The sequence below is a fragment of the Lolium rigidum genome, chromosome 7 (genome assembly GCF_022539505.1).
Source record: "Lolium rigidum isolate FL_2022 chromosome 7, APGP_CSIRO_Lrig_0.1, whole genome shotgun sequence".
In the NCBI taxonomy this organism is placed as follows: domain Eukaryota; kingdom Viridiplantae; phylum Streptophyta; class Magnoliopsida; order Poales; family Poaceae; genus Lolium; species Lolium rigidum.
This window is the reverse complement of record NC_061514.1, coordinates 157,630,250-157,652,336: the sequence shown is the minus strand read 5'-3', so window position 1 is coordinate 157,652,336 and position 22,087 is coordinate 157,630,250. Positions and strand designations below refer to the sequence as shown.

At 45.0% G+C, this 22,087-nt stretch overlaps 2 protein-coding genes across 2 annotated transcripts; one reads left to right on the top strand and one right to left on the bottom strand.

Annotated features, from left to right (window-relative positions):
- Window positions 1-7,744: 7,744 nt before the first annotated feature.
- Window positions 7,745-12,063, top strand: LOC124676815 (2,3-dimethylmalate lyase-like). The gene is made up of 6 exons (XM_047212842.1): window positions 7,745-7,954; window positions 8,745-8,956; window positions 9,532-9,813; window positions 10,421-10,543; window positions 11,502-11,652; window positions 11,785-12,063. Exons 1-6 carry the CDS (start codon window positions 7,768-7,770, stop codon window positions 11,793-11,795), a joined length of 966 nt encoding a protein of 321 aa, XP_047068798.1. The 5' UTR covers window positions 7,745-7,767; the 3' UTR covers window positions 11,796-12,063.
- Window positions 12,064-12,263: 200 nt separating this feature from the next.
- LOC124676816 lies at window positions 12,264-21,070 on the bottom strand. Its single transcript, XM_047212843.1, has 6 exons — window positions 20,759-21,070; window positions 13,718-13,821; window positions 13,182-13,295; window positions 12,864-12,947; window positions 12,661-12,744; window positions 12,264-12,542 (listed from the first exon to the last, which is right to left on the bottom strand). The coding sequence occupies exons 1-5, from the start codon at window positions 20,961-20,963 to the stop codon at window positions 12,688-12,690; spliced, it is 564 nt and encodes a 187-aa protein (XP_047068799.1). The 5' UTR covers window positions 20,964-21,070; the 3' UTR covers window positions 12,264-12,542; window positions 12,661-12,687.
- Between the last annotated feature and the right edge of the window lie 1,017 nt (window positions 21,071-22,087).

Sequence of the window (22,087 nt, the reverse complement as noted above, 5' to 3'; positions counted from 1 at the left end):
AAATATTTCAATTGGGCTGCATCTCGGACATCCGGGCCTTCGAACTATCCCGCTGGGCCTTTTGACTCGTACAATTTCAACCCACTCCAAAACAGGAAAGTTCGGATTTTTCTCAAAAAAAAAACAGGAAAGTCCTATGCTTCGCAAAAACAAAAAACAAGGAGATTCAACATATAAGTTTGTTTATGAAAAATAAAGATTTAATTCATCCGTTTGCAATAGCTCAGAGCGAAATACACTGTTTATTATATGCAAAATAATAAGATATCACATGTTTCTTGTACGGGGAGGTTGACATCGGGGACCCATGAGCCAGCACCGTCATCAACCTTTTAAAGGCGGCAGGGGATCGAAAATAATAATAATAAAAAAATCAGTTGGTAAAAAAATCCAACAAAAGAAAACATTTATCGTTCTGAGAGGATGACATGCGGGACTCATGAGGCAGCAGCATCCTCAACGTTTATTGTTTACAGAGGCTGACATGTGGGACCCGTGAGCCAGCAGCGTCGACAATGTTTTAATGGCGGCAGGAGATCGAAAGAAAATATAAGCCAAAAATCAGTTGGTAAAAAAATCCAAGAAAAGAAATATTTACCATTCTGAGAGGATGACATGTGGGACCCATGAGGCAGCAGCATCCTCAACGATTCCAAGGCGGCAGGGGATAAAAAGAAAAAAAGGAATTATCTAGAAATTAGGTTCAAAATAAATCCATCAAAGGAAATTTTTATTGTTCATAGAGGATGACATGTGGGACCGACCTGCCAACAGCGTCCTCATCGTTTCAAAGGGGGCAGGAGATCAAAAGAAAAAGGCAAATAGCCGTAAATTAGGGGTCAAAAATAACTCCAAGAAAGGAAACTTTTATTGTTCGTAGAGGATGACATGCGGGACCCATGAGCCGACAGCCTTACTCAACGTTTCAAAGGCGGCATGAGATCGAAAGAAAAAGGCAAGTGACAAAATATCAGAAGCCAAAGATAATCCAAGAAAAAAACTTTATTGTACATAGAGGATGACATGCGGGTCCCAATTAGCAGCAGCGGTCTCAACGTTTCAAATGCGGCTTGAGATCAAAAGAAAAAAAGTTGATTGTACATAGAGGATGACATGCGGGTCCCATGAGTCGACAGACTTACCCAACGTTTCCAAGGTGGCGGGGATCAAAAGAAAAAGGAAATAACCAAAAATCAGAGGGTGAAAAAAATACAAGAAAATAAACTTTTATAGCACATAGAGGATGACATGCGGGTCCCATGAGCCAGCAGGTTCCTCAACGTTTCAAACGTGGCATGAGATCGAAAGAAAAAGGAAATAGCCAAAAATCAGAGGGTGAAAAAAAATACAAGAAAATAAACTATTATAGCACATAGAGCATGACATGCGGGTCCCATGATCCTGCATGTTCCTCAACGTTTCAAACGTGGCATGAGATCGAAAGAAAAAGGCAAGTGACCAAATATGAGGAGCCAAAAATAATTCAAGAAAAGAAAGTTTTATAGTACATAGAGGATAACATGCGGGTCCCATTTAGCAGCAGCGGTATCACCGTTTGGGAGGCTGCACGGGATCGAAAGAAAAAGGCAAGTGACCAAATATGAGGTGCCCAAAAAAATTCCAAGAAAAGAAAGTTGATTGCACATAGAGGATGACATGCGGGTCCCATTTAGCAGCAGTGGTCTCAACGTTTCCAAGGCGGCAAGGGATCAAAAGAAAAAAGGAAGTAGCCGTAAATCGGGGGTCAAAAAATCCAAGAATAGAAAGAATTTTGGTTCATTGAGGATGACATGCGGGACCCATGAGTGCCAAAAATAATCCAAGAAAAGAAATTTTATTGTACATAGAGGATGACATGCGGGTCCCATTTTGTAGCAAACGGTCTCAACGTTTCCAAGGCGGCACAGGACCAAAAGAAAAATGAAGTAGCCGGAAATCGGGGGTGAAAAAAAATCCAAGAAGAAAGATTTCAATTGGGCTGCATCTGGACATCCGGGCCTTCAAACTATCCTCGCTTGGCCTTTTGACTCGTACAATTTCAGCCCACTCCAAAACAGGAAAGTTCGGAATTTTCTAAAAAAACAGGAAAGTCCTATGCTTCGCAAAAACAAAAAAACAAGGAGATTCAACATATAAGTTTGTTAATGTAAAAATAAAGATTTATTTTATCCGTTTGAAATAGCTCAGAGCGCAATACACTGTTTATTGTCTGGAAAATAATCAAGATATCACATGTTTGTTGTACGGGGAGGCTGACATCGGGGACCCATGAGCCGACAGCGTCGTCAACGTTTTAAAGGCGACGGGGATGGAAAGAAAAAATAAACCAAAAATCTGTTGGCAAAAAATCCAAGAAAAGAAACATTTTCGTTCTAAGAGGATGACATGCGGGACCCATGAGGCAAGACAGCATCCTCGGCGTTTATTGTTCATAGAGGCCGACATGTGGGACCCGTGAGCCGACAGCGTCCTCAACGTTTTAAAGGCTGCAGAGAGATCGAAAGAAAAAATAAGCCAAAAATCGTTTGTTCAACAAAATCCAAGAAAAGAAAACATTTACCGTTCGAGAGGATGACATGCGGGACCCATGAGGCAAGACAGCATCCTCGCCGATTTCAAGGCGGCAGGGGATCAAAAGAAAAAAAGGAAATATCCAGAAATTGATTAGGGGTTCAAAATAAATCCATCAAAGGAAACTTTTATTGTTCATAGAGGATGACATGTGGGACCGACATGCCAATAGCGTCCTCATCGTTTCAGAGGGGGCAGGAAATCAAAAGCAAAAAGGCAAATAGCCAGAAATTAGGGGTCAAAAATAACTCCAAGAAAGAAAACTTTTATTGTCGTAGAGGATGACATGCGGGACCCATGAGCCAGCAGCTTAGTCAACGTTTCAAAGGCGGCATGAGATCGAAAGAAAAAGGCAAGTGACCAAATATCGGGTGCCAAAAAAAATTCAAGAAAAGAAAGTTTTATTGTACATAGAGGATGACATGCGGGTCCCATGAGCCAGCAGGTTCCTCAACGTTCCAAACGTGGCATGAGATCGAAAGAAAAAGGCAAGTGACCAAATATCAGGATCCAAAAATAATTCAAGAAAAGAAACTTGATTGTACATAGAGGCTGACATGTGGGACCTATGAGCCAGCAGAGTCCTCAACGTTTCAAAGGCGGCAGGGGATCAAAAGAAAAAGGAAATAGCCAAAAATCGGAGGGTGAAAAAAAACCAAGAAAATGAACTTTTATAGTACATAGAGGATGACATGCGGGTCCCATGACCCTGCAGGTTCCTCAACGTTTCAAACGTGGCATGAGATCGAAAGAAAAAGGCCAGTGACCAAATATGAGGAGACAAAAATAATTCAAGAAAAGAAAGTTTTATAGTACATAGAGGATGACATGCGGGTCCCATTTAGCAGCAGCGGTATCACCGTTTGAGAGGCTATACGAGATCGAAAGAAAAAGGCAAGTGAATAAATATGAGGAGCCAAAAATAATTCAAGAAAAGAAAGTTTTATAGTACATAGAGGATGACATGCGGGTCCCATTTAGCAGCAGCGGTATCACCGTTTGAGAGGCGGCGAGGGATCGAAAGAAAAAGGCAAGTGACCAAATATGAGGAGCCAAAAATAATTCAAGAAAAGAAAGTTTTATAGTACGTAGAGGATGACATGCGGGTCCCATTTAGCAGCAGCGGTATCACCGTTTGAGAGGCTGCACGGGATCGAAAGAAAAAGGCAAGTGACCAAATATGAGGTGCCAAAAAAACTCCAAGAAAAGAAAGTTGATTGCACATAGAGGATGACATGCGGGTCCCATTTAGCAGCAGCGGTCTCAACGTTTCCAAGGCGGCAAGGGATCAAAAGAAAAAGGAAGTAGCCGGAAATCGGGGGTCAAAAAAATCCAAGAATAGAAAGAATTTTGGTTCATAGAGGATGACATGCGGGACCCATGATCCTGCATCGTAAACGGCTCGATCGGAGAGCGTTGAACGAGATGGCGCGATCGAGAAAAAAACAATGCCAGAGAGGCTACCATCTGGGCCCTACATCCCTCGGTGGTGCGGATTTGCGTTGACTCGGCCGGCGAACCCGATATTTCGAGATGCACCACGTCCCGGGCCACCATACGCCACGTTTTGGCCGTTTTCGTCGGGCTAGGTGGCCTCAAAAACGAGAAAAAAACGTTTTGACATGCACAACCGAGAGACCAAAAATCGTCGGCCATGGTACACCAGCAACCACGGCGCGACTTCAACTTCGTCGGCCATGGCAACTTTTCTTGTAGTGCATGCTTGTTTTACACCAATAATATATGTTTTCATCAAACTTCGTTGTATTTTTATACATTTTCCGGCACTAACCTATTAGCAGGATGCCACAGTGTTAATTCTCTATTTTATGTTGTGTTTGTATTTCAGAAAAGTTGTACAAGAAATATTCTCGAAATTGGACAAAACAAAAGCCGAAGTCAATATTTTACCGTAATGAAGACATAGTCCAGAGGGGAGTCAAAGGGGGACAGCAGGACGGCCACACCTGCCCTAGGCACGACCTGGCCCTGGCCCGCGCCTAGGGGTGGTGTGGGCCACCCTGGCCTCCACTGACATCGCCCCTCCGTCTATTTATTCACGATCTCGGGAAAACCCTGAATACCCGAGCCTCCATCCACGAAAAGTTCCGTCGCGGCCGCCATCACAGAACCCAACACGGAGGGTTCTGAAGCTCTTCCCGGCATCCTGTCGGAGGGGGAAATCATCGCCGAAGGCATCTATATCGCCATGCCCACCTCCGAAGTGATGCGTGAATAGTTCATCCCTGGACTATAGGTCCATAGCAGTAACTACATGGTTGTATTCTCCAATTTGTGCTTCATGTATAGATCTTGTGAGCTGCCCTACATGATCAAGATCATCCTTATGTAATCCTACATGTTGTGTTTGCTGGGATCCGATGAATATTGTATACTATGTTGATGTCGATTATATATTTATGTCATATGTTATTTGTGATCTTTCATGCTCTCCGTTGCTAGTAGATATTCTGGCCAAGTAGATGCTTGTGACTCCAAGAGGGGGTATTTATGCTCGATAGTAGGTTCATGCCTCTAGTAATCTGGAGAGTGACAGTAAATTCTAAGATTGTGGTGTGGGCCCCTAGGGCGCCCACCGACCTCGTCCTTCCGCCTATATCATGAGTTATAATTTGAGTTGAATGTCTCTATGAAATTGTGGTTTTTGATAGTACTATCTTTGGATGCTCAAAGTGACAGCGTGGGTGTCCCTAGGTTTGGAAAGCGAACTTTAAGGAGTGCTTTTGCAGTCCTACACGGTGAATTGGTGTTCGTTATCCAACCGGAGAGTGGTTCAGCGTAGCATAGTGAAGAGATGATATTTATGTATTCAATTATGATATCATTGTTGAGAGAGTTCACTAGTGAAAGTAAGATCCCTAGACCTTGTTTCTAAGCACTGAAACACCGTTTACAACCAGTTCTGCTACATGTTTGCTTGCTGCCATTTTTATTTCAGATTCCAATTACCACTTATAATCATCCATATTACTTGTATTTCACTATCTCTTCGCCGAACTAGTGAACATATACACCTGACAAGTGTATTGGGTGTGTTGGGGACACAAGAGACTTCTTGTATCATAATTGCAGGGTTGCTTGAGAGGGATATCTTTGACCTCTAACTCCCTGAGTTCGATAAACCTTGGGTGATTCACTTAAGAGAAACTTGTTGTTGTTCTACAAACCTCTGCACTTGGAGGCCCAATAGTGTCTACAAGAATAGAAGCGAGGTAGGACTTGTCACTCATGTGTGAACTATGCATAATATATACTCGTGTTGCTGACTCCCATGATGAGGAGGTCAATGTTAATCTAAAATATAATAAAGATCCAAGACGATGGTGTTGTAGCTCTCTTCCATATGAATCCATTGAGCTAGATCACGCCCCAATCAGAGTTTGAACGAGGAAATGGCGAGCAAATTACTGCAAGAATCCATGATGTTTAACGACCACTGGTACGGTCATGACTGTATAGTAATGATCGTATGGACCTCCTTCGAGACCGTTTTGTCAAACCGAACTATATTTGTGAAGGACCAAAGGCCATATCTGGTGCGGGGGTTATCCCAGACGCAAAACCGACCTCCTTGAGGCTATATAAGGAGAGGGAAACCCTAGTCGCCATCAACAATCCTATCACATCTCCACACGGTGGAGCCCTGCCATTGTGCCACCTCCATGTATAGAGCTTAATCACCACCACCACACCATAAATGCATCCGAGGAAGAGGAGGAGAAGGAGGCGCCAACCCCAATCCGCGTGCGCCGGCCCTAGGCCATCGGCGCTGGCATCATCACCATCTCCACCGCCGCCTCCATATCTCTTCATAGCTTGTGTATTTGTAAGATTGAACATGGTTGTGCCCTTAGTAATATATTCATCTATGTTTTATTTAATCATAATCCATGTTTGAGTGATTGATCTAGTTCCAGGTTGGGGTATGATCTAGTGCACCATGTTAAAATGTGTTGTTGATCTAGTATTCATGGACTACAAAGATGAGATCACGAGATCCTTGGTCCGGAAGTATAATTTTTTCCTTGCGAGTGACAACACGAGTATTATGCATAGTTCACACATGAGTGACATCCCGGTAATAAAAAAGGGAACGTTTATTTGTAAGGAATCTCTTGTATAATAGTGGATCACATATATTCGCCCCTCTAGTACTAGTGAGACCGAAAGCCCGGAAACCACCTTTCATTCCATTCAATCATGTAACTACAATCCTCTTAGCTTACTTTCAACATTTACTTTATCTTGTTTTGTTCTTGAGCCATGAAATCGAATATTGAACTGAACTTTGGTGGTGTGCTAACCATATTGTAGCAATGTTATTTAGAAAGTTCTTACCGAGTACCTTTTCATTAGGTGGAAGCACCTGATATCACTCGGCACATACGATAAGCTATCTAAAAGGACAGCGCTGAGCGTCCCCGGGGGATGAAATCCTCCACCCCTCTGGTCGCCAGGTGCTCGATGCGAAGGATAACAATCCTTATATTGGGGCGGGGGGGGGGGGGTCGACGCCCCCGCACGGAAAATAAAGAAAATACACATCCATCGTATTGTAGAAAAGTCCCTCTCCTCCACTGACCCGCACGCACGAACTTGCAGTACATCGACAATGTCGACTCCGGCTTGCAGAACCGCTGCCCCGCTCCGCCAGCACTGTTGGCCGCGGCGCATGGCTACGATTCGGTCCGAGCTATCGGCCGAGATCTAGGCTATTAGCAGGCGCACGACGTGGGCATGGGGGAGGGTGCGCGTGTTGAAGAATGCGGGAGAGAGACGATTCAGTGAGGAAGAAGAAGCTAGGAATGGAAGGATAATGTTCGATGGGTCCCGCTCTCTCACTTACGTTTTCGCGCACTAGCGACCGGGAAGACGCAACTCGATCCATAGTCCGGGGGAATACAAGGGTTTTCCTATCTAAAAATACAATTAAAAAAGTTAAGTATCTTCAAAAATAAAATTAAAAGAACAGAAATAACAGAAAGTGCCACTCTAAAAACAAAAACAAAAAACAGAAATTGAATGTATCCGCGGATGCGCCACTTGTTGACAGAGGCTGACACGGACGAGGCACACCAACCACCCACTTCTTCCCCTCGCCGCGCTCAACTCCTCTCGCGCTTCCTCTGCCTCCTCCACCCGATCCCACCCAGCATCCTCCGCCGCCGCGCAGCGATGGCGGGCCGCGCCCCTTACTTCGCCGCGGAAGAAGGCGCCCGGGGCATCCGGCCAGGGGAGTCACCCGCCGCGGCGCTCCGGCGGATCCTGGCGTCTCCGGGCGCCCACCAGGCGCCCTGCTGCTTCGACGCGCTCGGCGCCCGCCTCGTCGAGCGCGCGGGGTTCCCGATCTGCTTCATGGGCGGTGCGTGGTGGCTTTGCTCCCTCTTATAGCTTCTCGCGCGGTCTCTGTACCTACCGTTGTGTTCGTGCGCGGTTGTGGCAGTAAAACCCTTGCGAGGTTTAAGTTCAGTTGAGACGATCGGTTTGTGACTGGCTGACTTAACTGAGTAGTAGTAGTAGATCTAAGTGCATTTTGAGCAGTCTAGTCAGCACGGTACGGTTTCAGTTCAACTGTTTCAATCAACTCACAGTTCTAACATTTCCTGTTCGAAGTACCGAATTATCCTTTTGATTGTTCAAAACTTCTTTTACGCACTGGAGGGAAGAATAGTCCATATCTCTTCCTCGATTACCAGCACGAAAAATATTACATGAGCTAAATTTTATATGAGCATAACTTGCATTTCACTAATGATAAGCAAACTGTCCATTTTTCGTCCTGACACTTGACAAGACAAAACTACATAGACAGTTAAAAACTGGATGCAAACTTGAAGAGTAACCTTACAGCAACATTATAGCTCAGAAAGTCCGAATGCAAATGTCATTCCGGGGAGGATTGTTCTGGTTAGATGCTGCAATAGTATGTGGTGTTTAACTACAACCTAAAACTTAAAATGCAGTTAACATCTGTTTTTTTGGCAAAAAACCTATTATGTTTAATTGGTAGATGAAAATAACGAGTATGCAAATTACCAGATGGCAATTGCATTTTGCTTACTGAACTTCTCCATGGTTCTGTGAGAATAACTTCTTGTGGTTGCTCAAGGTACTTCAACATTGGAGTCCTAATATATATGTGCTTCATTCAGGTTTCTGTGTTTCCGCCGCACGGCTTGGATTGCCAGATGTTGGTCTAATCTCCTATGGAGAAATGGTTGATCAAGGACGTCTAATCACTGAAGCAGTATCAGTCCCAGTGATTGGTGACGGAGACAATGGTTACGGAAATTCTATGAACATCAAGAGAACCATAAAAGGATATATTAATGCTGGCTTGGCTGGAATTATGCTTGAAGATCAGGTACTAATTGATCTTTCCACATTTCTTATTGTCAAAGTCACTACTTTTATTGTTGATAGATCTGCTAAAGTTTTTATATTTTGGTGGGTAACCTTATGAATTTCTCTTGGTAGGAAGTAACTGTCTTGACTTAAACTTGAAATAGCCTTGATCTTATTTTTCGTAGTGAAAATCTGCTAGATGTTGAAAAATATAAAGTTACTTCTTCAGAAGTCCAGCAATTTCAGTCCTTTGATTATTATTTTTGTTTGAAAAAAGATATTCAATTTGTGCCTGTAGGGTGTACAGAACTAAATATATATATATATATATATATTTTTTGTCTATACCATATGAACCAGAGGTGTTCTTATTGCTGAAGGTAGTGCCTACCATGCTCTGATCTTCAATTCATTGAGCGCTAAATAATGCAAAAGACCACTGTCTTAATAATTTGTGTGTTTGAAATCAAGTTATTAATATTAAGCTGAGCAGGAGGTTCCATTTTACTTCTAAATTTGCTTAGAAGACTTGTGTGATTGATATTTCTGCTCTTGACCTTTTCATCTAATGATATGCTGTATAACATTTTGAAGGTCGCGCCAAAAGCATGTGGGCACACTGAAGGAAGGAAAGTCATCTCAAGGGAGGATTCGGTCATGCACATAAAAGCTGCTATAGATGCTAGGAAGGAGAGTGCCTCTGACATTGTTATTGTAGCGAGGACAGATTCTCGTCAAGCAGTTTCTCTTGATGAAGCATTATGGAGAGTACAAGCTTTCGCTGATGCTGGAGCAGATGTTCTATTTATTGATGCCCTAGCTTCAGTAGAAGAGATGAAAGCGTTCTGTGCGGTTGCACCTGGAGTACCAAAGATGGTTAGATGTTCTACTTGTGCTTTTTCGAGATACATGATGATCATTCAAGGACTATCATTGTACCCACATCCATCCAAATTACCTAGGATAACATGTCATTCTTGTAATCCATCTTGTGCTAACCTTTAAATCCATTCTGGTATGTTCATGAATTTGATTAGGATACTTGAAAAAGGAAGGCATACCCCTGGCCAGCAATTGTTTAGATATTAAATTGAAGTCACGACTTACACTCATGCACAAAAACTGTGAATATAAGCTAAATTTTGATGAGCTAACTTGCATAAGTTTTGATGTTGTGTCTAGTCAAATGGCTTGTTCACATCATCATTATTTTAGTACTTTCTTATAGTTACCAAGTATGCAAATGCTTACAAACTAGAAAGAGAGAGAGAGAGAGAGAGAGAGAGAGAGAGACAAAGGTGGGAGGGATATGTCATGCGTTGCTTTGGCTGCAAACACTTCTGATTACTTTTGTTGCTAATATTTATGCACAGATGGTGGCTGCTTCCATATGTTCTGTTTTCTATTTAATCTTCCTGTGGATTTGCTTATATTCTCTAGCAGTAAGTAGTCGATATTTTATACCACGTGGTTTGTTTTGCAGGCAAACATGTTAGAAGGTGGTGGAAAAACTCCCATATTGACCCCTGCTGAACTTGCGGAGATCGGTTTTAGCCTTGTAGTCTACCCGTTATCCCTAATTGGGGTAGCAATGCGCGCAATGGAGGTTTGTTGTTTATATACGTGAAGTGTGTGCCATGCTTTACTATTACTGATCTTATTCTGTTAACTGCCGAGTTCTTGAAATCACTTGCACGGTGTTTTGCAGCATGTTTAAATTGTTTCCTACTTAAGACAACCCATTCCTTCGAATACCAGTTAGGAATTTATTGGGTTCAGTACTTGCTATTTTCATGGTTATATTCTCCAATATCCTCTTATGATTTCCAAGTTGTTGTCTCATTTGTATGTTAATCATGAAGTATAATAGATAATACTCTACCTCGTTATGTTGCAAAGTTATCTGTTACCAATTCAAACTTGCTGTGTACTTGTCCCATGTCTCATGTTTGTATCCCAAATAATACATATTTGCATTGATACCGGTCTCTGGCTCCAAGAAAAGATATGGGATCTGGTGTGAGAAGACCAATATCTGACCCCTTTTCCGCTCCTACTTCTAACTCAAACTTGCCAACCTGACAGAATCATGCTTATTCAAGGGGGGTGATGAGTCTGTTATATTGATTTTAGTGAAGGAACTGTCAACCTTCATTTATATTAATGTTTAGTGAAGGAACTGTCAAGCTTCATTTATGCAGAGAAAACTTTTTTGTATTTCAGGCTTTCAGCCGAATTTAAATACATGATACCATGATGGTAATGCCCTCTAATCATGCCTTGAAGGGTTTTCAAAGGTTTTACAAATATTCCAGTTATATCTGGTAACTTAGAGATTTAGCTTGCACAGCACACTAGTGTAAGACGTGTTCATGATGCCTTGCATGCAAATCTTCTATAGCACTATAAGGGGAACATCATCAGGGAGGAACATAACATCTTTCAATGCATGTAGATATTCATGTGACGTTGTGTAACAGTGCCGGTAGTTGCCATAGCTAGCTGTTCAGTTTGGAGTGTGAAGCACTATATTTATTAGTCAAGCATGAATCTTTGATATGCAGGATGCTCTACTCGCGATAAAATCTGGTGGAGTACCCCCACCTAGCAGCCTGCCATCATTTCAGGAGATCAAGGATACTCTAGGGTTCAACCGCTATTACGAGGAAGACAAACAGTATAGTGTCTCGCAAGCCCTGCCATCGTTGCCAAGTGGTGAGCCATGATGATTTGTACCTTTACCCTGATCAATGTACACATGCTTGACTCCCAAATGGCGAGCAGCACATAAACATGGAAATACACTATCCGTTACTTATAATGTTTATTTTTGTTGGCATTTCACAGGTAAGTCTTAAAATGGAAGATTTTGCTCGGCACTCAGGATGCAGATGGAAATGGGACTCAGGTGTCCATCGAATGATCAGTACCCATTTGCTTTTGAAGCATTGAGATTAATACCGCTGGGCAGTGATGTAGAGTAATCACATCGCATCTTGAAGCAAACAGTTTTACCAAATCTGTAGCTGTGTGGTGAAACGCTCTGTAAACAAACATTCTGTTTTAGCTTTGACAACCCCGAATCCTGGTGTTAATTTCATTGAATAAACAAACTTTGAGGGAGTTAAATGTTCTCGATGGTATTTGTAGAGCAATTGCATTAGAAGAGTTAAAAAATGCTAATATGATACTCCCTCCGTCTGAAGATAAGACTGGGATGTCTATATTTGTATATATCTAATGCGTTTTAGTGTGCAGATACGTGTGAATCCAGAAAAATCCGAGTCACTTATTTCTGGATGGAGGAATAGATCATTCTGGCGGCAGGACTCAAAAGACTTGTACTGAGAATTTGGGACCAGTAAACTGCCATGGATACAGATTTCGTACATGTTTCCACAAATTACAAAATTATAACATGCACCTTTAATATACATATGAAGTAAACATGATCACTACACTGTAATGGAAAACTTTCTGTTGCGCCATAGGGTATGCATGATCTGGAGTCTGGAATGGAGCAATTCTGCTTTGGGCTAAAGTGTCACAAAAATGTTATTGCCATTCCTCTTCAGTTCACGGAGCTCCAGCTGGCAGGGAGGAAACTTCATGCCACAACGGGTCAAATAACACGAAATCAGCACAATTTTCTCATTTGGCACAGTACTTACAAGTAAGCATAACAAGACGCTGGTGTTACAAGTAATAAACCATTGAACATACATGTGTTAAGGAATGCGTAGCTGCAGCTCATAAGAAGTATTTCATCCTGTTATCTCTTCTCATGGCGCGGTAGACAGCTTGGACCTGAACAACATTCAATGCCTCATCATATATCAGGTACATGCGAAAAAAATAGATATCCATAATTGGACATCTCAGTAGCTAAGTAAAATATATATGATCTTAAACAAACATGTTGTTACCTGCTCACTAGAAACAACTCGAATTGGTCCAATCTTTACAGAAACATATTTCCCCCTCGAAGATATTTTCTGAGTGACTTGGCCCTGTACAAACCAAGTATCCATATTAAGAGAAAGGAAAAACAATAACAAAAGATATATCCAATGAACTTAAGCGTAAAATCAATCTAAGCAATGAAGTTTAAGAGCCCCTAAAGTATGCCACAAATATCACTCCACTGTAAGAGAAACGTTTGAATCTAGGTCAGTGCATAGTATTTTTTGTGAGTAATCAATAATTGTACTTAACGAATTTCTTCAACAAATGCAAAGACCAACCTTGGGAATTGGCTCTTGAAGAACTGATTCAACAGCATCAACCATTGCATGAACAAAATCTTCACCTCCAATACCAATTGCTGTAAATCCTCTATCCGTGGGATATGAATTCACCTATGAAATAGAACAGTAGATTATTATGGATGCCTAAAGTAAGTTTTTTTTAGTCTTTCATGGTTCTTTGCAAAAATTAGGTGGAAAACCGAGAGACCAAAGCAATGCATTTGTATGCACCTACATTATTAGCATTGCCATGGAGCACCCATTAATGATATACGCATGGAGAAAATGCACGTCTGGCATGTCTATTGTATCCATTAACAACATGATATGGCCTCCCCAAATCTACAATTTCATTAAACCAGGAGCAAACCTAGAGATCCAACACTGGCATAAAAAAATGATTTATGTGACATTTCTGGACAAAATTTGGTACGCAGCGGATTTCATATACAGCTGTTCCCTGTAAAGCTATTGCAATTCATCTTGCACAAAAACAACGATCAATAGGACATGTAGGATATTAAGAGGATTACCTTCTGATCTAGATTAAGCCATTCATCACCTGAATCATCTTTGACAGTGCCACCTATCACCATATTTGTGGTGAGTGCAACCCGTCCTTTAGACATTGCCACCTCTGTTCATAACAAAAGAAAATTAGTAATGAACGGAAACAAGGCAATAATGGCATAATCAAGACAATAACTTTGGGTTCACTGCAATTCACCCCTTAAGAAGCAAACAGTAAAGGGCAAACTATTTCTCAACGGTCTAAGGATGCAATGTAGCCCATGCATGATGGTCTGTTATTATGTAAACTGAAAAATGTGACCACTCATAGATAAAACCATCTCAATCCAACAATTTCATTTTGGTGCCAAGTGGCCTTACACTTGTATATAAAGATGGGAACCATGGTCAGCCTCTATACCGAATTAATTAATTATTCTATCATACTGTCATGGAGTTTTCCCATTGTGTGCAATGAAGGTATCCTGTCGAAGATTGGGAGGTAGCACATGGGTGACAAATAATTATTCATTCAGTCAATGATTCGAATCTGTGTTACTCGATACTCCGGCAACGTACTACTATGAGTTACGAATCGGTGGTGTTGGTAGGTCAAAAAAACCGAACAAATTTTCGTCCGTAAAAAAACCGAGATTCCGGGTGCCTTCTGATCTGGGTGGTATTGGTAGGTAAATAAAACGCTTCGTCCGTCAATAAAACCAGTTCCGATCTGTCTGTGCTTCCTTATTTGTCTTTTCGTCCGTCGCGGGAGTATTCTTCCTAGGTTCTGTTTCTTTGCAAGCGAGAGGAGTAGCAGAGTCCCGCTGGAACCCGACGTGGACTTCGTCCGTCAGTCGGTCCTGCAACGGAATCGGCCTCGAACCCGATCGATCGAGTATGTACATAAATATACGTCAAAAAAGGCAAAAGCAATCCCACAGCGAACAAAACCGACAGCCACGCCCAGGATCCCGTACGAAGCGCCTCGGGTGGATTCCTTTGCCCCGCTCCCGCATAAAAAAAAAACTAGAAAGAAGAAAACCAACCGGCCGGCAGACCAACCTAGGCTCGCGATGCCTCTGCGGGCCAAACTCAATCATCCTGCGCTAGCGGTTCTACATTGTCCGTCCGCTTCGTACGGGTCAAGCTCGATCACCGCCAACAAGCCCATCTCGTGGTAAAACTCGTGACAGCATGGAGTCCATACAAAGTACGGTTGATCGATGATATTGTGAGTACGTGCACAATCAGAGCACCAAACGGACCCGATTCCATCCATATACTCCTATAATTTAACACGACCCGATCAAAAACACCAGTCAAACGGAAGCAGCCAACAAAGTAGGGGATCCCTTCCCTCGGCGACGGTCGACGCGATGGCCTCCGTGGAATAGGTCGCGGAGCTGGCCGATGGCGAGGAGGTCTGACTAGGGGATATCTACTTTCAGCTCCCCGCCTAGATGATGCGCCATAGCCTCGGCCAGGAGGGCAGGAGGCCCGTGTGTCCTCGTCGGAACGGCCGTTCGCACGGCTCGTCAGCTCACCCACGTACCTTAAAGTTCCGCCCCGGGAGCGGTTCCACCAGCTGTTGTCTGAGGGCAAGCGTCGCTGCTGATGTGCTGACTTATGCTGGAAGTAGATATGAGTCGTGTTCATGAGCCGGATGCAGTGATGGAATATGTTTGAGAATATATTTTTCCCGGTTCAACAATCTTACAATCTAATCTTATTAGTATGATTGGCTTTTTATAAAACACGGTAACTTTTGAGAATATGTTTTTCCTGGTTCAACAAACGGTAATTTTTTTAAAACCGCATACATCAAATAATTGTGTGTTGTTATTTATGGTGGTTCCGTAGCGAAGCACGGGTAAATTGCTAGTTATTCTTTTGGCCGCAGTATATGTTCCCTCTGTTCAATCGAGGAGTACTTCGACCGTGTTGTAAAGCTGGAGACCAGTTGATCTTGCTCCTCCTCCTCCCCCTCCCTCTATTCTATCGAGCAGTTCTTCGACGGTGTTGCAAAGCAGGAGCCCAGTGATCCTCCTCCACCACCACCACCACCACCTCCTTTGGATCTGTCATGTTAAAACCCTGATTCATTAATCAACCTTGTCCATGAGTACTCAAACTGTTATATTTAACTGTTGATTTTTCCCGCAGCCTCCTCCTCCCTCTTTTCTATCGAGCAGTTTTTCCACGTCGAGCAGTTCTTCAACGGTGTTGCAAAGCGGGAGCCCAGGTGATCCTCCACCACCACCACCACCACCACCTCCACCACCTCCTCCTCCTTGGCTCTGTTGCGGCATGCTACAAGTCGTTTTCATGGTTTTTTAGCAACCACTACAAACTCATCCAGGCAACGGTAGTTCAGTTGTTTCAGTTGCAATTTTCTAGCCTATAGAAACAGCTCAGAGGTCGGTCATCTGTGTTATACTGTATTTTTTTGGGTGCAGTTCCTTTTGCTTCTGCTTGTCTGTTTTTTGGGCTAGGTTGTCTTGGTCAAGGTCGTTTAATTCTTCTGTAATTTTCATGTACTTTGCCATCTTGATGGCTTTTCCTTCTTCTTAATATTACACTTGGACTCATCAAAATCGTAATGCTAAATGATATATATTTTTGTTTTCTTGAGGTTAGACGACTTTGTTTAAGATGAGCAATACCCGGACAGATAATTTTTAAAGTCACATAAATGGAAAGCTTCCATTGAGAGGTGAAGATTTAATCGGATGAAGATAAATTTGTGCACTCCAATACGCCCACATCATTTGCTTGGTGTTTTGAACTCCTTTGCAGAAATAGAGAGTTCGCCAAAGAGCCTCCGGACAGAGGCTTCTTACAGAATGGTGTCCAAAGGGATACCAGCCTTTGGAGGTATGTCCAGAAACAAAAATGACACAACTTCTGAACTAGAAATGCATTTAGCAGCAAGTAGTCTTCTTATGTTGGGTACAAGGCCTGCTGCGACAACGAAGGCAGAGGCCCCATCCTCCCTCGTTGTCGCAGCAGGGCTTGTACCCAACATAAGAAAACTACTTGCTGCTGAATGCATTTCTAGTTCAGAAGTTGTGTCATTTTTGTTTCTGGACATACCAAATGCTGGTATCCTTTTGGACACCATTCTGTAAGAAGCCTCTGTCCGGAGGCTTTTTGGCGAACTCTCTATTTGTGCAAAGGAGTTCAAAACACCAAGCAAATGATGTGGGCGTATTGGAGTGCACAAATTTATCTTCATCAGATTAAATCTTCACCTCTCAATGGAAGCTTTCCATTTATGTGACTTTAAAAATTATCTGTCCGGGTATTGCTCATCTTGAACAAAGTCGTCTAACCTCAAGAACAAAAATATATATCATTTAGCATTACGATTTTGATGAGTCCACTGTGTACTCTATAACAAGTCATTTTTTTTTCGAAGCATGCAGGAGAGCTGCATGTGTATATTAAGAAGGAAAAGTCATCAAGATGGCAAAGTACATGAAAATTACAGAAGAATTAAACGACCTCGACCAAGACAACTTAGCCCAAAAAACAGACAAACAAAAGCAAAAGGAAGTGCACACAAAAAAGCACAGTACAACACAGATGACCGACCTCCACCATGAGCTGTTTCTGTAGGCTAGAAAATTGCAACTGAAACAACTGAACTACCGTTGCCTGGATGAGTTTGTAGTGGTTGCTCAAAACCCATGAAAACGACTTGTAGCATGCCGCAACAAAGCCAAGGAGGAGGAGGAGAAGGTGGTGGTGGTGGTGGTGGTGGTGGTGGTGGAGGAGGATCACCTGGGCTCCCGCTTTGCAACACCGTCGAAGAACTGCTCGACGTGGAAAAAATGCTCGATAGAAAAGAGGGAGGGGGAGTAGGAGGCTGCGGGAAAAATCAACAATTAAATATAACAGTTTGAGTACTCATGGACAAGGTTGATTAATGAATCAGGGTTTTAACATGACAGATCCAAAGGAGGAGGAGGAGGAGGAGGAGGAGGAGGAGGTGGTGGTGGAGGTGGAGGTGGTGGTTGTGGTGGTGGTGGTGGTGGTGGTGGTTGAGGAGGATCACCTGGGCTCCCGCTTTGCAACACCGTCGAAGAACTGCGCGACGTGGAAAAACTGCTCGATAGAAAAGAGGGAGGGGGAGGAGGAGGAAGATCAGCTGGTCTCCAGCTTTACAACACGGTCGAAGCACTCCTCGATTGGACAGAGGGAACATATACTGCGGCCAAAAGAATAACTAGCAATTTACCCGTGCTTCGCTACGGAACCACTATAAATAACAACACACAATTATTTGATGTATGCGGTTAAAAAAAAATTACCGTGTGTTGAACCGGGAAAAACATAATCTCAAAAGTTACCGTGTTTTATAAAAAGCCAATCATACTAATAAGATTAGATTGTAAGATTGTTGCAACGGGGTGGAAAATACAGAAACACAAAACAACAGAGTCATCTTCTTTCAAATAGTCAGCTAACATGATATATACCTATTTTTAGATGATAAAGTGTTGGCAAGATGAATTGGGCGTTGATAGATGAACACACAACTAAACAAACTCGACACAAACACGATATATGATGGTATCAATTTCAATAGCTAAATTAATCAGGCTGACATAATATATGATGAATCTTGACCAATTTCAGATATGTGCAGCACGCATGCAAGAAAACAGAAGAGGCTCTCACAATATCCAACTACCTCTTTTGAAATTTGCAACATGATACCACATTGTAAAATTCAATTTTTTACTCGAACAGAAGGCATCAATCAAGTTGTTGGGGTAAATAATATACATTTTCTACCCAGATGCCAGATATATGAACAAAAGACCTGAAGTATCATCCAAGAAGGTCCAGGATTCGAATCTGTGTTACTCGATACTCCGGCAACGTATCAGTGTCACAAGACGTGTCCAATAGGGCACCAGCATGGCACCAGAAAGTACCGGTCGATAGCAAATCCATACTAAATAACGAAGTCCATGTACCCCATGGACACATCCCTGAAACTTGCAGGCTCAAAACCACTCAAATCGAGAAAGGCTAACAACCCAATCCAAATCGAGCTCGCACAAAGCAAATAATCTCTCCTGCTCTACTCTCTGCTCAACCCTATCACATGCCGCCGCATCCTTCTTGCTGAAGCATGCCCACACGGCGTCCTCTCCCATTGTCTGCCTGCTTCTCCTTCCTCGAGCCACCATCTACTCCTCCCTATGCCCGTATGCTGGCCGCAAGCAAACACCGTGTAAACCACTAGAGAAACTAGTGCGCATAATTGCTAGCATATATTGCCCCTTCCGTTGATGCAGAGGCAGGGGAGTTTCCCTGTTCCGAAAAAAAAATCTTGCCCCTTCCGTAACACAAAGTCTTACATTCATCCAATTCCATGAGGAACAATATCAATCTTCGAGTATTTCCATAATAACCTAATAAGAGCATCTCCAGTTGCGTCTCCCAAACCATCCCCAAACGGCGCCGGATTGAGCGTTTGGGGCACGTGTTTTGTTCGTGCCGCGTTTGGGGGACGTTGCTCCCCAGCCGCTCCCAAACACCGCCCCCAAACATTAAAATACTCTTTTTTTTGTTTTTTTGTTTTTTTATTTCAATAAAGAGAAGAAATATTCCACAGACTAATACATAATTGGGAATGTGGTTTACATGAAGATATAGTTTGGAACATGGTTTTCCACAAACTAATACATAGTTTGAACCATGGTTGACACAAATATAAAAGATTGCAAAAAAACTAAACCTAACTAGGCCGGACATCGAAGGTTTCGTGTGTTCGCTGCCAAGAAAGAACACTTGAGGGCACACCTAATCACCCAAACTGGAAAATCCAACTGGTGAGGGTACCCCTGTTGGTTCTTCCGAGGACGAACATCCAGAAACCTTCGTCCGTTTTTTCGCTGCGAAAAAACAACACTCGTCAGTCGTCGTCCTCCTCGGCGCTGTCGTCGTGGTAGTTTCGGCGGCAACGCGTCTCGTCGAAAACCTTGACGCTCACGTCCCTGTCGCCGAAGTAGGAGAACACGAGCATGAAGCCAGCTTCGAGGCGGTGGTAGCGCGCGAACTTCTCCCAGCCGATGTGGAGGTACATGTTGCCGCGCGCGTCGTAGATCACGTCGACGATCCACCAGCAGCAGTGGCAGCCATCCTCGCCCAGATGCAGCGAGCCCGGGCGCTCGTCGTCGGCGACGAAGTCGGCGAAGTCGTCCGGCAGCCTCTGGATGCCGTGTGGGTCGCCCTTGAGGACGGCAATTAACTCGAACAGCACGGGTCGTTCCTCGTCCTGCCTGTCCGACGATGAGGACGACAACGACGTCGCAGGCGACGGCGAGCGTGCAGCTCTGCCGCGGCCGCGACCACGACCACGGCCGCGAGCTCGGCCTCCGCCTCTACCAGCCATGGCGTCGACTCTTGAGATGGTGGCGGTTAGGGTTGGGGAGAGAGGCGCTAGGGTTTGTGTGTGAGAGGGACGATGAGAGGCGGCCCTTTCTTATAGGCCGGAGGGAGGCGGGTAGCAGTGGCGCTCATTAACGTCGGCACGCAGAGCTAGGCGGCGACGAGACGCTTCGCTGCGCCTCTGCGGGAACTGCACCGTCGCTGCGCGCCAATAACTTCCGTCGCGAGGTAGGCGACGGTTAGGTTAAAATTCAGTTGTGCCGCTGACGGGTCGGCCCCGCCACTCCCCGCCTCGCTTTTCGGTGCGTCCGGCATCCCCGGTGCGTTCCCTGTGGGGCGAGGACGGGCTCGGGGCGCCGGACACCGTATCGGGGCGCCGGACAAAAAAAGGGCTTTGGGGGACGGCGGCTAGGAACGTTTTTTTATCCGGCGCACGCTAAATCGCTTTGGGGGACGCGACTGGAGATGCTCTAAGCATCAAAATACAGCTAACGTATAGCACCAGCAATCCCCGGGCACTCCAACTCCGTCGAGAAGGGGCCCGTAAGCACCGAAACGACGACAGACAGGAAAGCCATTATTCCATTAATAACTAAGCGAAGATATTACTGACACTGAGTACCGAAAAATGTGAGGAGAGGGTTGGGGGAGGTCCTCACTTGAGATGGCCTCGAGCACGGCCTCCTGCGGCGGCTGCCCCGGGTCCCCAGCCCCGCTCTCACTGGACCAGCAGCGGAGGCCGCGGCGGGGGCGGCGCCCACAGCGAGACCGCGCCGCCGGAGCCGACGCGGCGGCGCGGAGGGTCAGGTGGTGGAGGGGGTCGGGGAGGAGCAGGGAGCGGAGCGCGAGGGCTCGGCACGCCATCGTCGACTTGGATTCCTTCCTTGCCTACCTCCGGTCGCCGCGGCCGCGAGCAGGAAAAAGAAGAGATTCGGTGGATATTTTTCGCTTGGTTTGGGTTTGCGTCTGGACTCGGAGGACTCCTTTTTTCGTGGAAGGCCGACGAGCCGTTAAAACTTTCTTTCTCTGCACGGTTTTTCGTTCCATTAGCAGCAATTCAGCAGTTATCTTTTGTCAGCTTCGTTGGAGTAAAGATGGCCCAGCCGAATTGGGCTAGGTCGTAGTGCACAGCCCACAACAAACGTGATGGACTAGTTTTCTGAAAACGAGAAACATGTAGGTCTAAACTGGCCCAAATTCTTTATCTGGTTTATTTATGTTTTGAGAAAATTTGAGTGTCAATTAGCTTGTCTTCTCCTTTCTCACGATGGAGACCAATTCAAAAGATTCAACATTAGGGTTTATGCCATTGACTATCACTCACTGGAGAGCACAATCATTCCGTTGACCATTGCCGCGCCATGAAATATCAATGAAGGTGACATTTTGCGCCGAGACGGCCCGCCCCCGTCCCCGCTCCCCGAAAAACCCTAGGCTCCCACCCCCCGCTCCCCCTCCTCCGCCGCCGCCAGAGGTCCCGCCGGGCAAAGCCCGGGCGGTGATGGCGGCGGCGGGGCCTCTCCCTCGCGCGGTGGCGGCCTCTTCTTCCGGCGGCGAGGTGCGTGACGCGGCGGCGCTCCGGCGGCGAGGTGCAGCAGGAATCCGGCGTTCTGCGCACCTCGGGTCGGCGGAGGTGCTGCTCTCCCCCGCGATGGAGGCGTCCCCTGCGGCGGCGGCCGGGATCTCAGGGCCCGTCGTGGCTGCAGGCCGGCGCGTGGACGCCTGTTGGCGTCAGCGGGCTGGAGTCTCACCCTCCAGTCCCCGTTCTTCGTGCGGTGAGACGGAGGTCAGCACCTCCCTCTCCGGCGTCGGCGAGCGTTGCTTCTCGACGGCGGCGTGGCCAAAAGGCGGCTCCTTGCGGCGCTTCTCAGACGGACTTGGGTTTGGCGGCGGGACCGGGGAGAAATCCTGCGTAGGCGGCGACGGCGACGCCCGTGGGCGCCGTCACCTCGTTGGAGGCGTCGTCGTGGTGCTTGCTCGCTCTTCCC